The sequence below is a fragment of the Phycodurus eques genome, chromosome 1 (assembly GCF_024500275.1).
Source record: "Phycodurus eques isolate BA_2022a chromosome 1, UOR_Pequ_1.1, whole genome shotgun sequence".
Lineage (NCBI taxonomy): Eukaryota > Metazoa > Chordata > Actinopteri > Syngnathiformes > Syngnathidae > Phycodurus > Phycodurus eques.
In genome coordinates this window covers 4,979,715-4,992,042 of record NC_084525.1, presented here as the reverse complement: position 1 = coordinate 4,992,042, position 12,328 = coordinate 4,979,715, and the positions used below count along the sequence as shown (strand labels likewise).

Below are 12,328 nucleotides of genomic sequence, written 5' to 3'. Positions count from 1 at the left end.
ACGCCCCTGCTTATTTCAGCAAGACAATGCCAAACCAAATTCTGCACGTGTTACAACAGCGTGGCTTTGTAGTAAAAGAGTGCGGGTAGTAGACTGGCCTGACCTGTCTCCCATTGAAAATGTGTGGCGCATTTTGAAGGGTAAAATACGACAACGGAGACCCTGAACAGCTGAAGCTGTACGTCAAGCAAGAATGGGAAAGAATTCCACCTACAAAGCTTCAACAATTAGTGTCCTCAGTTCCCAAATGTTTATTGAATGTTGCTAAAAGGTGATGGAACGCAGTAGTAAACATGACCATGTCCCAGCTTTTTTGTGTTGCAGCCATAAAGTTCCAAGTTAATGATTCGCTAAAAACATAGTTTATCAGTTTGAACATTAAATACCTTGTCTTTGTAGTGTATTCAATTCAGTATAGGTTGAACATGATTTGTAAATCATTGTTTCTGTTTTTATTTATATTTAACACAACATCACAACTTCATTGGAATTGGGGTTGTAATTCACCATATCACTAAATTGTTTTTGGTATGTTAAAATAACCATTTTCTAACCTACTAAAAAAAAAAATCAAAACAGACAAGCAAAATACCTGTACAGTACACGAGCTTAGTTTTACTGAGCACTGAGATTTGTTTGTTGACAGCGTACGTCTCACAGTAACTTGTTACTTTAGCAATAAATGTGAGACAATTAGACTCGTCGTTTATCATTGGAATACTTCAAGTCCTGTCATGCTGCCCAAACGTTCTACCTTCTAAAGGTACGCAGTAAGCGCCAGAGGAAGATGGTAGCAGCTAACGAGCTGAACAGGCGCAACTTCTCGACATTGAAAGAGAAATCCTTTACCTGTTTGAGCAGTACATTTGAAATCGGCATTAAGTACAGTAGGTCAGTACCCTTATATAATTTTGTTTAACAGTATAGAGTTTTAAGAGTGTGATAGCTGTTAAGAGTGTGTGAAAGATTACAAAGTGTGAGACTGGGGAGATTCATACAGCTTTAATATGATAAAAAAAAAAAAATGGCCACCACAACAGATTTCACTTATTGCGGAGGTAGTCTGGAACCTCACACCCGCGATAAATGAGGGATCACTATCTCCAAAACCACTTTTCAAGAAAACACAAACGGCATGTTTGTTGAAGCGATCACGTATCCTCAAAAAGAGCAAGCCATTTCCAACACTTTAGATTGGTCAAAAATAAGGGGATTGGCCAATAGTATCAATTTGTGAATAAGTAATGAAATTGACCAAATTTTGACACAGATTTGGTCCAACGGCAGCAATATTGGGTTGCATTGTAAGGAAAAACTGGACAGCTTTATCATGTTTGTATCTTCACTGGTACACTGACTTGAATAAATGTTTGTCTTGAATTAGTTTTAAGGGTGTGGGAGGATAATTTTGGGTTTAAACTACAGAAAAATGCATTTTTAGAGGGGGTTTTGAGTTTTTGCTTCAGTCCCAGCGCAAGACTGGGGGATTGCTGTACAGTACTACCAAATGACAGTCAAGTTGGGGATATCTCTGGAGAGGTCTGTCTTGGACGGGTAGACCACCTTCAGGTTCCCATCCTGGTCGACCGTTCGGACCTGCTGGATGATCAGTTCACTGCACGCGTCCGCGCTGGCTGTCGTGTCCGGTGGGGCGCCCCCTTCTCCGTCAGACCCCGCTTCCTCTCGATGCTCGGCTGTGAACTTGTTCAACTCTGCCATTTTCTGCAAAGAAAACAGGAACGGGCAAACTGAGGTTAGCATGAAGTGTATTGTTTTAGCTTTTAAGAGCAAGAACACGATATTCACCTAAACTGCAGACAAGGGTTTTGTATTGAAAATAAATCTACCACTTTATTTTGTCGAAGTAGATGCTCAATCATCCAGGCCCTGGCTGATGAAAGAGATTCAACCTTTGCGGATTACCACTTTATTTCATAAATTGTCAGTTTGTTTGCATATCACTCCCAAATCACACCCTCCATGTCTGAAAATCTCAATGTTTTAAGTCTGTGGTGCAGTGTCATGACAATCCATATGTTTTAGTAGTTGTTGCCAGCAATTTGGGCCCATGAAAAAATATCACATTGGGCTGCCTAAAATTAAGATGAAAATACATATGTTCTTTTAGGCCTGTGTCAGTCATGATCCCCTCCAACACTTTTCTTGGAGGGCTCCCGTTTTCTACCAAAATAGAGAAACGATTACGGCGACAACATTCATTCACACAGAATGGACTGCTGACGGTGACCTAATATGTACTGTATAAGTCAACAGTGCATCGCAGGAGCACTCGCTTTTCAGTTCATATGAAAATCAAAGGGCATGGGAAATAATCGAAGTAGAAGTAAAGTGTATCGACCAATAGTATTTTGTTGGCTTAAAAACAGCATGACACAGACACACAACCTCATCAAAATCTACAAATCATAAGGCAAAACTACTGGGAAAATGTCATGACCTATTTCAAAGAATGACATTCTTAAAATGTGAATGATAAAGTCATGTAATTTTAAGCAAAAGAGGCTTACTGCAATCAGAGCGTCCATGACATCTTTACAGGTCTGCAGGCTGTTTGCACTTGTCACCTCCAAGAGCAATTCTTTGGTTGTCTTCTTGATCTGTAAAGGACAATCAGCAAGTAGTGATCCAGGCCGTGCTCCTTCACATAAGCTCATTTGAACAGTGCCGGACTTTGGCAAGATCCCCCACCAACCCCTCCTCCCCACTCTGCTTCCCACGATGGCCTGCCCTCAAATTGCTCTTTAAATGTTTAGGTTTGCAATCACTTCATTGTTCATTTCTGTTGTGCAAGGTTGTTGTTATCACGCATAACGGGCAAGGAACACTTGCATTACAATTGGGCTCGAGCATGGCCTCGTGTGAGTACGCCCTTTGAACTTCTGAAAATCCTAAATGGTGATATAATTGTTTCATAGGAATGGCACACCTTGGTTTTCTCACTGTTTGTGATAGGCGGGAATGAGATCACGTGTCCCTCTGCATCCACAATACAGGGATATAGCGCTTTTCCTTGCAGAAGCTGCAGGTATCTGGAAAAAGGTGGTAAGCATGTATTGTCTTCATTAAAAAAAAGTTATTTAAAACTGAAAGATACTGTAACATTTCAGGCGTACTTGAGATTTTGGAGGAAATATAAGAGCGTCACCAATATTTTGAAATGCACTTGCAGTGGATATTAAAAGCCTACACATGCCTGTTCAAATGCAAAGCTATTGTGTAGACAGTTTATATCCACTCTATTTCAACACTTCGTTGCTACTTCAGGTCCTTTGGTGGACTTAAATTCTTTTCCCAACAGAGGGAAATGGTGCGATTAATTTTCGGGACTGACTTGTGGAGACCAGTGACGTTCTGCCTCTTCTTCTGCTTCCTCAGCTCGTCAGCCTCCAGTTGAAGATGTCTTATCAGCTCGACAGCCGTCATCTCCTTCCGACCCAGCGGCACGATCTGATGAGGCAGGAAAAAAGGGGCCCTGATTTCAATTTACAAGACTGGTGAATTTCTGCCCATCAGAATTGTACCGAGTTTGATGTTAGCCTACTTTGAGCTGTGTGGGAGGTTTGGCGTCATAGGCCAGCGGACCTTTGAGAAGCTGCACATCATGAGTGGCGATGGTCGCGATGGTCCTCTTCCCACATATGTCCTCATGAAGTTTTGTCTGGGGGTAAAAAAAAAAATTGCCGTCCAGTCACATCATTGCCACATTTTGTTCTTTTTTATTTTATGAGTGGGTGTGACTGGGTTAGAAAATAATGTTGATTAAACTCTATCCATCCATTTTTGACACTGCTTGGCCTTATTAGGGTTGCGGGTGAACTCAAGCCTTTCCCAGCTGATTTTTTGCTGGATGCGAGGTACACCCTGGATTGGTCATCAGGGAACACAGAGACAAACAAACATTCAAACTCATATTCAGAGCTATGGACAATTTAGGGACTGCAGTTAACCTACCATGCATGTTTTTGGAATGTGGAAGGAAGTTGGAGTATCCGGAGAAAACCTACGCAAGCCCGGGGAGAAAATGCGAACGCCACACAGAAAGGCTGGATCCGAGATTCGAAACCCAGAACCTCGGAACTGAGAGACAGATGTGCTAACAACTCGGGCAACATGCTGCCTGTATAATTAAATATTTCTTAGAAAGCTAAGATAGCAACCTAATTATTATCTCGTATTGACCAGTGAGCCATATAACCAGGTCGTCATTGCAAATCTGTTCTCAATTGCCTTACCTGGACAAATAAAGGTTACATTTTACAGTGAGCCCCCAACTATTTGCAGTTCACATTCACAAAATCACCTATTGGCATTTTTTCAGTGGACCCTAACAGCTATTCGCTAAACAACAAACCTATTTACAGTATTTGCGCTTTCATTACAGGCGATTTGGAGCCAGGTGCATAAAAAGAAGACTTGCACACGAACAGGAGAATATGTCCCAAAAAGCTGCTGTCATGCAACTGATCCACCGGTCACCCTTCACCCTGTACGACGGGGCCAACGCAGAGTACTGCGTGTTATCCAGAATCCGAAGACAAGTTTTTTTTTTTATTTTTAACCCGTATGTGCCCTGTGATTGCTGGCAATCAGTCCCCTGTGCACTCCGCCTCTGGCCCAAAGTCAGCTGGGCTAGACTCCAACTTACACGCGGCCTTAATGAGGACAAGAGGTATAGAAAATGGATGGATGGATGGATGTGCTCTACCCTTTCAATTTCTACAGAACCCTGTTAAGGTAGATTGGGTCTAAATTAAATGTGCCCTCCCCTGCTGGTTGCTGCCAATGCTTCCATTGCTTAAAAACACCTTGACCCCATAATGATTGTCAAAACAGTAAAACAAACAAAAAACGATAACTTGATTTATTTTCTTTTTTATACCCAGCGGACTTACTTGTGCCACCAGGAACCGCTTGAGAGAACTCCCAGGTTTCAGGTTCATGCCTCTGACCACACAGCACACCAGGTAAGGTCGTACATCCTTCACCTCCGCGCTGACTCTGACCGTGAGTGCCTCAGGAGCGTCGGAAACACGGAGAACCCTCACCACCATCTTGTTGACTTCTTCCAACTCATCATGTTCTTCTTCCCTCTTCTTCTTTTGCTGTTGCCTCCTCTTCTTGTCATTCACGGTCCGTCCCCCATCCATGTCGCCTCTCTCCTCTCCCTGCCTTCCTTTCCCTCTCAGGTAGTCGAGGATGGACTTCGTCTGGCAGCCATTCACCATCTTCTCCAGGCGCTTGTCGTTCAGCTTGTTGCCTCTGAAGTTGATCTCCTTTAGCTTGGGGCAGTCGCTCAGACTGGATGGGATGTCACTCAGCTGGTTGTTGGAGAGATCTAGCACCTTAGATTGCGGACACCGGTAGAACCAAATTCAGGTCACAAATTGACTGCAGCACTTTGTAATAATGCAGCAACTTCAGCATGCTGGTCAGAATTGCAATGGGGACTGAATTCTATTTGTTTCACGTTATATTACAACTATATTACGAAGAGGCAACAAAATGCTATGATTGAATTTTTTTCTTGTAATACCATGACTATCATACATCTGTATTCTTGTAAAACTGCATTACCTTTTTCCTCATTAAAAATTGTTTCTGGTAATATCATCATTTACTTCTCAAACTGTTACAATTTCCCCCCCCAATGGTAATAGTAATGTTTAATGGCATACTAGTAGGTTGAAAGTGGCACTACTAGTGGAAAAAAAAATTCTACTATAGTCATTCTAACATCTTCAATTCTGCCACCTCCAGCTGTCTCCTGATATGATTGCTACTGTCTGGCGGATCTCACTCTCCCCTTCGACAAAAACATTCACTTTAGTTCCATACGAACATAATAAATGACAAATGTTATGGTGTGGACTTTCACCTTCAGAGCTGACAACTTGTGAATATCTCTGCCAAGCTCCACGATGGCGTTATCCGAGGCCTCCAGGGTGCTGAGCAGGTCCAGTCGCTCCGAGTACAGATCGCTCGGGAAGCCGCTGATGCGGTTCTTGGAAATGTTGACGCTAGAAAGCTTGGCGCATTGGCTCAGTCCGTCCGGGAGAGCCTCCAAACGGTTGCAGCTCACGTTCAAAGTGGTTAGCTCCTGGAGCTGCGTGATGCCATCCGGTAAAAGGCCGAGGTTGTTGGATGATAGGTCCAGAACTTTGAGGGACTTGAGGCTGCTGATGACATCTGGGATACATGCGAGTTTATTCCTGCACAGGATGAGACTCTGAAGGTTTGTCAGATGCTGGATGTTCTCGTGGATCTCCGTCAAACTCGGACACTGGCTAACCTCGAGATAATTAAGCAGCGTGAGGGAATAAATGGCAGACGGAAGACGCCCGTGTGATGAAATCTTCTTGTCGGCTGTAGCCCCTTGCAAAACAAGTTCACGTCTCTTTTCTGCCGCTGCTTTATCCACTTCTGGCCATGTTTTCATTGCATCCATGGTGGCGACTCTTACTGTTGCTAGCAGGCTAACCAGGAAATCCACAACTTCCGTTCAAAGTCTTCGAAACAAAAGATCTTTGCACACTAAATAATAAAAAAATTAGCGTAATAATTTGCGTCCTTCAACGGGTCGAAGGACGATTGAAAGTAAAACTACATATAACGACTGTAATTTTATCTTGCTTTACCAATACTGAGTAAAACAATGTGTACCCCCAAAGCCTAGATTTGTTACCTTAATTTTGAAACTCGAATTATCCGGTTCTGGATCCAGCCAAAAGACCGCAGGAAGTTACGAGTGGCATTTTTCGTGTAAAACTACATTGACCACAATCCATTGCGGGGGTACCCTGCGTGTCCTTGCGCATGCCCGCATAGGTTGTAGCCTGTGTTTATTGTGATGAGGCTCTGGTACGAGCTGTCAACATTACGGTGATGCTCGCGGTAAGCCGAATTTGAATGCACCAAAATGATGCTTGTTCTGTCTTACAACTGTTTAAAACGTAAACGAGTCAGACTTGAAGACCTTTATAAGTTAGTGTAGTTGGTTAGAGTTTGCCAAAACAACGTCACAACACAGCTAGTGTATAAGGTCAGCCATGTTGGTTTATGGTTAACAGTTGGTAACCCCCACCGCCCGCCCATCATCTTTTAGTCGGCGTGGAGAAATAGTACTACTCAAAAAATGTTTCTATTTAATTCCCAGGGTCGTTCCCAGCATTAAAAACATCTCTTCATTAAAGTATTACTGGTTAGAAACAGTCGACATAATTTCAGCTAAGTAATCCATCAGCAGTGTAATAGTACAGTATAATAATGTAATTGTATCATAGTGCGTTGAAGTTCGTTGTTAATACATAATTTATGAAAGAGAGAAATGGCTCGTCTATTCATGTTTTTACCTGTTATATATATTAAATCATTTAATAATATTAAATAAATATATGAAATAACTTATATGAAATAACCAGACAGTAGTACAAGGGTTGTTAAGTTGGTACAGAAAAGTGTTATTGTTTTACAGACCTAAAACAGCAACTCTGAAATACCATCATTAACAACATGTTCACTAAAATAACTTTAATCTCCTAACAATTCCGTATGTGCCTTGCTTGGCTTGTTTGCATTGTTGCAGTTTATGGCGGAGGGATGTCCAGGAAGATAAGATTTACTGTGCTCAGTTCTTCCAGTCATGAGGACAACTTCAGTGCACAGGAGCTCATGGTCCATGCACCCACTGTCAGTGGTTGGAGATCCAGCAGGTAACCACTGATTGTACATTTTCAAATGAGGGTTCTCAACACTGGTAACATTTCAGAATGCCTAAAAATCAGCAAGAAATGTAAATACACCACCGATTTGCATTATTTCTGTATCTTTTTTTAATCCTGTACAGACACCTGAGCATTGTCCTGTCACATCACAAATTCATGTCAGCCTAGCTTTCTTCCTGATTACTTTATTAGATCCTGATGGTTTTTCATGTGCTGGAAAACCTCAAGCCCTGTTATTTCTATAGTAGTATAGTAGTACTCTTCTAGAGTTGGATAGTATCATTGCTGATTTCTACAATATTAATAAGAGAACATTTTCCACTTGCTTAAGTAACTTTAGAAACTGTGGAACCAAAGGAGACATGTTATGAATTTTTTTAAAATGGTCCCCAGGTGCGGCACGGTGGACGACTGGTTAGAGCGTCAGCCTCACAGTTCTGAGGACCCGGGTTCAATCCCCGGCCCCACCAGTGGGGAGTTTGCATGTTCTCCCCGTGCCTGCGTGGGTTTTCTCCGGGCACTCCGGTTTCCTCCCACATCCCAAAAACATGCATTAATTGGAGACGCTAAATTGCCTGTAGGTGTGACTTTGAGTGCAAATGGTTGTTTGTTTGTATGTGCCCTGCGATTGGCTGGCAACCAGTTCAGGGTGTACCCCGCCTCCTGCCCGATGATAGCTGGGATAGGCTCCAGCACGCCCGTCCGTGACCCTAGTGAGGAGAAGCGGCTCAGAAAATGGATGGATGGACGGTCGCCAGGTTTTAACATTTCTGCTTTTGTCAAGAATAACAGCACACTTAACACCAGTTAGGCTTTGCAAATGAACCTCTGCTCAGCCCAACCCTCCTACACTACCGGGCCAATGCTGAGTACGACTTTGGTTTCTATGGTGGACAGGGGGCGGAGCTTGGGCGCTGCAATGAGGCAAGCGGCAAAGAAGAGAGAAGCGAGCCCCTTAAAGATAAAGTCGCAGTGTACTTTTTAACTTGTAGAGGCAGCATATCATCACCAAGACGCTTGCAAGGATCTGCACAATAATTGCATGATCCTTGCATGTGGCGCATGCAGCAGACACATTGCCAAACACAAACACCTCAGCCCCACGATGAAAACTTTGCCAAAGATTCGAATATGTGCCTTTTATCAGAAACTTGTGCTGATAGTGCTGTTAGCTAATCCTGAGCCGTGCAAACACTGCAGCACTACTTGACTGGCTTCCGAGAAGTGCTTGAAAATATCGGGTCTTTGTCTTGCCGCTGAATCACTGGCAGAGAAAATTGTGTGGGGGCCAGATGTCATGTATGATCTGAACTGTGAAACAAAATTCAGCAAAATTTGGAACAGGTCATTTACAGACACATTTTTGGAAATACGCAGCTCACAAAAGATTTACTTGGGGTCCATATGTCCCCTTACGTGTCTTAGTTTATCCATTCTGAAACTAGTCAACCCCCAATTTGTTCAGATTACAAAACTATTTTTCCCATAGGAAATAATGATATTTAAAAAAGCTGTTCCAGAGTCGGCGGCACGGTGACCGACTGGTTAGAGCGTCTGCCTCACAGTTCTGGGGACTGGGGTTCAAATCCCGGCCCCGCCTGTGTGGAGCTTGCATGTTCGCCCCGTACCCGGGTGGGTTTTCTCCAGGGACTCCGGTTTCCTCCCACATCCCAAAAACATGTGTGGTAGATTGAAGACTAAATTGCCCATAGGTGTTAATGTGAGTGCGAATGGTTGTTTGTTTCTATGTGCCCTGCGATTGACTGGCGACCGGTTCAGGGTGTACCCCGCCTCTCGCTCGAAGATAGCTAGGATAGGCTCCAGCACTCTCGCGACCCTTGTGAGGATAAGTGGCTTGGAAAATGGATGAATGGATGGATGATTAGAATACACGATCTGACTCGAGCAGTGATTTCCAACCCTTATGGAGCCAAGGCACATATTTTACAATTGAAAAATCTCACGGCACACCAACAAACAAAAATGTCACAAAAAGTGGATACATTAATTACTGTATGTACTTCCTGCCATCTAATAGAAGACCATTCATTTTTTCTGTCTGTCACTAGGCCTCACTGGCATAAAAAGATGAACAAAGATATACATTATTTATTGTAAATATAATTTTTGAGCAATTAAGTACACAAGTCTATACAGTAAACGAACAAGCCGTTTTCCATCTTGTGATCGGATCGGTGATCGGTTATCGTTTTTTTTAAAGTCGGTGATCGGCCCTAAAAATCCTGACCTTGTAAAGCCTAGTGCCAATAACGGTGAGCAGGACTGTACAGTTGAAACGGGTAGTTTACATATACTATATAAAAAGCAGAGGTGGGTAGGAACGCGCCACATTTACTCCGTTACATTTACTCCAGGTAACATTTTGGGTAAATTGTACATGTCAGACTAGTTTTAATGAAGCATACTTTTTTTTACTTTTAATTGTATTTATGTTAAGAAGAAATGGTGCTTTTACTCCATTACAATAATCTACATGCCACTTGCTACTTTCATTCATCAATAATTTCGTGCACGATCTATTTTTAGACTTTCATAGTTGGATATTTCAGTCCACTTCTAACTTGAGAAAACACGTTGCGGTAAATTGCAGATGTAACTTCTCTCTCTCTCTCTCTCTCTCTCTCTCTCTCACTCTCTCTCTCTCTCACTCACTCACTCACTCACTCACTCACTCACTCACTCACTCGCTTTCTCTCTCTCTCTCTCTCTCTCTCTCTCTCTCTCTTTCTCTTGCTTTCTCTGTTTGTCTCTCTCTCTCTTACACAGACTTTATCAATAAATCTGGTCAGCAAACAGTTTCTTCATTCAGTCATTTTAGTGGCTAAAGCAAATAATGTTTCTGTAAGGCCCTACGCATGTGTTGTTGTTGTTCTTTTTTAATTGTCCATAGGTGTGAATGTGAGTGCAAATAGTTGTTTGTTGATATGTGCCCTGTGATTGGCTGGCGACCAGTTCAGGGTTTACCCCGCCCGCAGTTAGCTGTGATAGGCTCTAGCATACCCATGACCCAAGTGAGGACAAGCTGTGTAGAAAATGGATTGATGGATTAACCAGGTAAAAGACCAGGTAAAACAGAACATCTCTTTTGCAATGGTGACCTGGCCAAGAAGGCAGCAAGTTAAACGTCAAGTCCAAGTCAAACACATTAAAGTTTATTTCAGTTGTTTATTTTCACCTCCCCTCTCAAAAAATTCAAAAATAAATCAGTTCAGTTGTACAAATTATGGTGGAAACACTAACATGGAGTCACTAAGCCAAAGTTTAGTGGGATTTGGTGATGTCTCACTTGGCGTCATGAGGGTGGTTGGAGTTCGACTGAAGATTTTGAGGCAATTTTTTAGATTTTATTGCATTGCACTTTTGAATGTATCATTATTCATTCATTTTAATTTTCCGACTGCTGTATGCCTGATAGAATGAGAGTACAGCTGGATTTGATTTTACTTAACAGGTCAAACATAATAGAAATGTTCCACAGGTTGTGTAGCTACCCTCAGCACATCACCCTGCAGCTGGCGGAAAGATGTCGAGTGAAGAAGCTGCAGCTGCTGGCCCACCATTACCTCATCCCAGCAAAGGTGGAGTTCCACATAGGAGACACTCCTCCTGATCCCACCACATCAGTGTTCATTGATCAGCTTCGCAGGCTTGGGTGAGACTACTGAGGATAATTTTCAGCTCTTAATCTTTAGTGAAACAGATTTTAAAATTGTCTTGAAACATGTTTTACTTTACAAAAGCAATAACACAACAAAGATCCAACTCTGATGCTCTCACCACAGTTACGTGTCTCTGTCGGACAACGAGAAGACCGGTTTCAGAGCTCGGGAGCTGAAGTCCGTCCACGTAGACGCCGTCGGAACATACCTGAGGATAACATTCCACAAGCATTATGCTAACCGTCACAATCATTACAATCAGGTAGTTTACCAGTTCTTCGTACCAATTCTGAAGCTGATACCTACATGGTTGAAAGGATAAATCACCTTACCTTAGGTAAATATTTGTAGATTATATGGTTTAATATATATATATATATATATATATAAAAGCAACAATGGGGTTAAAAGAATTCCACCTACAAAGCTTCAACAATTAGTGTCCTCAGTTCCCAAACGTTTATTTAATGTTGTTAAAAGAAAAGGTGATGTAACACAGTGGTAAACGTGACCCTGTCCCATCTTTTTGGGAATGTGTTGCAGCCATAAAATTCTAAGTTAATGATTATTTGCTAAAAACAATAAAGTTGATCAGTTTGAACGTTAAATATCGTGTCTTTGTAGTGTATTCAATGAAATATAGGTTGAACATAATTTGCAATACATTGTATTCTGTTTTTATTTATGTTTAACACAACGTCCCAACTTCATTGGAATTGGGGTTGTATATACAGGGTGATTGAAAGGTAACTCCCATATAGAATTTTAAATAAAACTCAATGCAATACACTTTCTTCTCATGTTCATTTCTTGTAAGAATTATAGTTCAGAAATAAATTAAAAACAGGGAAGTTACTTTTCAGTCTCCCTGTATATGTGTGTGTGTATATATACACACATACACAT

At 42.0% G+C, this 12,328-nt stretch overlaps 2 protein-coding genes across 3 annotated transcripts in view; one reads left to right on the top strand and one right to left on the bottom strand.

The window, feature by feature from the left end:
- Nucleotides 1-1,032: 1,032 nt before the first annotated feature.
- Nucleotides 1,033-6,522, bottom strand: lrrc47 (leucine rich repeat containing 47). Its single transcript, XM_061667593.1, has 7 exons — nucleotides 5,897-6,522; nucleotides 4,914-5,363; nucleotides 3,563-3,679; nucleotides 3,353-3,468; nucleotides 2,948-3,050; nucleotides 2,529-2,618; nucleotides 1,033-1,722 (listed from the first exon to the last, which is right to left on the bottom strand). The coding sequence occupies exons 1-7, from the start codon at nucleotides 6,464-6,466 to the stop codon at nucleotides 1,501-1,503; spliced, it is 1,668 nt and encodes a 555-aa protein (XP_061523577.1). The 5' UTR covers nucleotides 6,467-6,522; the 3' UTR covers nucleotides 1,033-1,500.
- A 308-nt stretch (nucleotides 6,523-6,830) lies between these two features.
- Nucleotides 6,831-12,328, top strand: part of cep104 (centrosomal protein 104) — a 50,278-nt gene continuing 44,780 nt past the window's right edge. The window contains exons 1-4 of one of the 2 annotated variants that reach the window (XM_061673405.1): nucleotides 6,831-6,912; nucleotides 7,604-7,730; nucleotides 11,242-11,415; nucleotides 11,546-11,684. In XM_061673405.1, coding sequence (XP_061529389.1) covers nucleotides 7,618-7,730; nucleotides 11,242-11,415; nucleotides 11,546-11,684 — 426 coding nt within the window. In that variant the 5' untranslated portion in view covers nucleotides 6,831-6,912; nucleotides 7,604-7,617. Of the gene's footprint in view, nucleotides 6,913-7,603; nucleotides 7,731-11,241; nucleotides 11,416-11,545; nucleotides 11,685-12,328 lie in introns of those variants that run through there. The other variant, XM_061673414.1, reaches the window with a different exon arrangement.

What these genes read in the sequence shown, in the direction of transcription:
- lrrc47 (XM_061667593.1), bottom strand. Translation starts at nt 6,466, where the DNA reads ATGGATGCAATGAAAACATGGCCAGAAGTGGATAAAGCAGCGGCAGAA. An exon ending in ACAAGTTGTCAGCTCTGAAG is followed by an intron (nt 5,364 to 5,896) that starts GTGAAAGTCCAC and finishes CCGCAATCTAAG; the next exon opens with GTGCTAGATCTCTCCAACAA. An exon ending in AGCGGTTCCTGGTGGCACAA is followed by an intron (nt 3,680 to 4,913) that starts GTAAGTCCGCTG and finishes TTTTACCCCCAG; the next exon opens with ACAAAACTTCATGAGGACAT.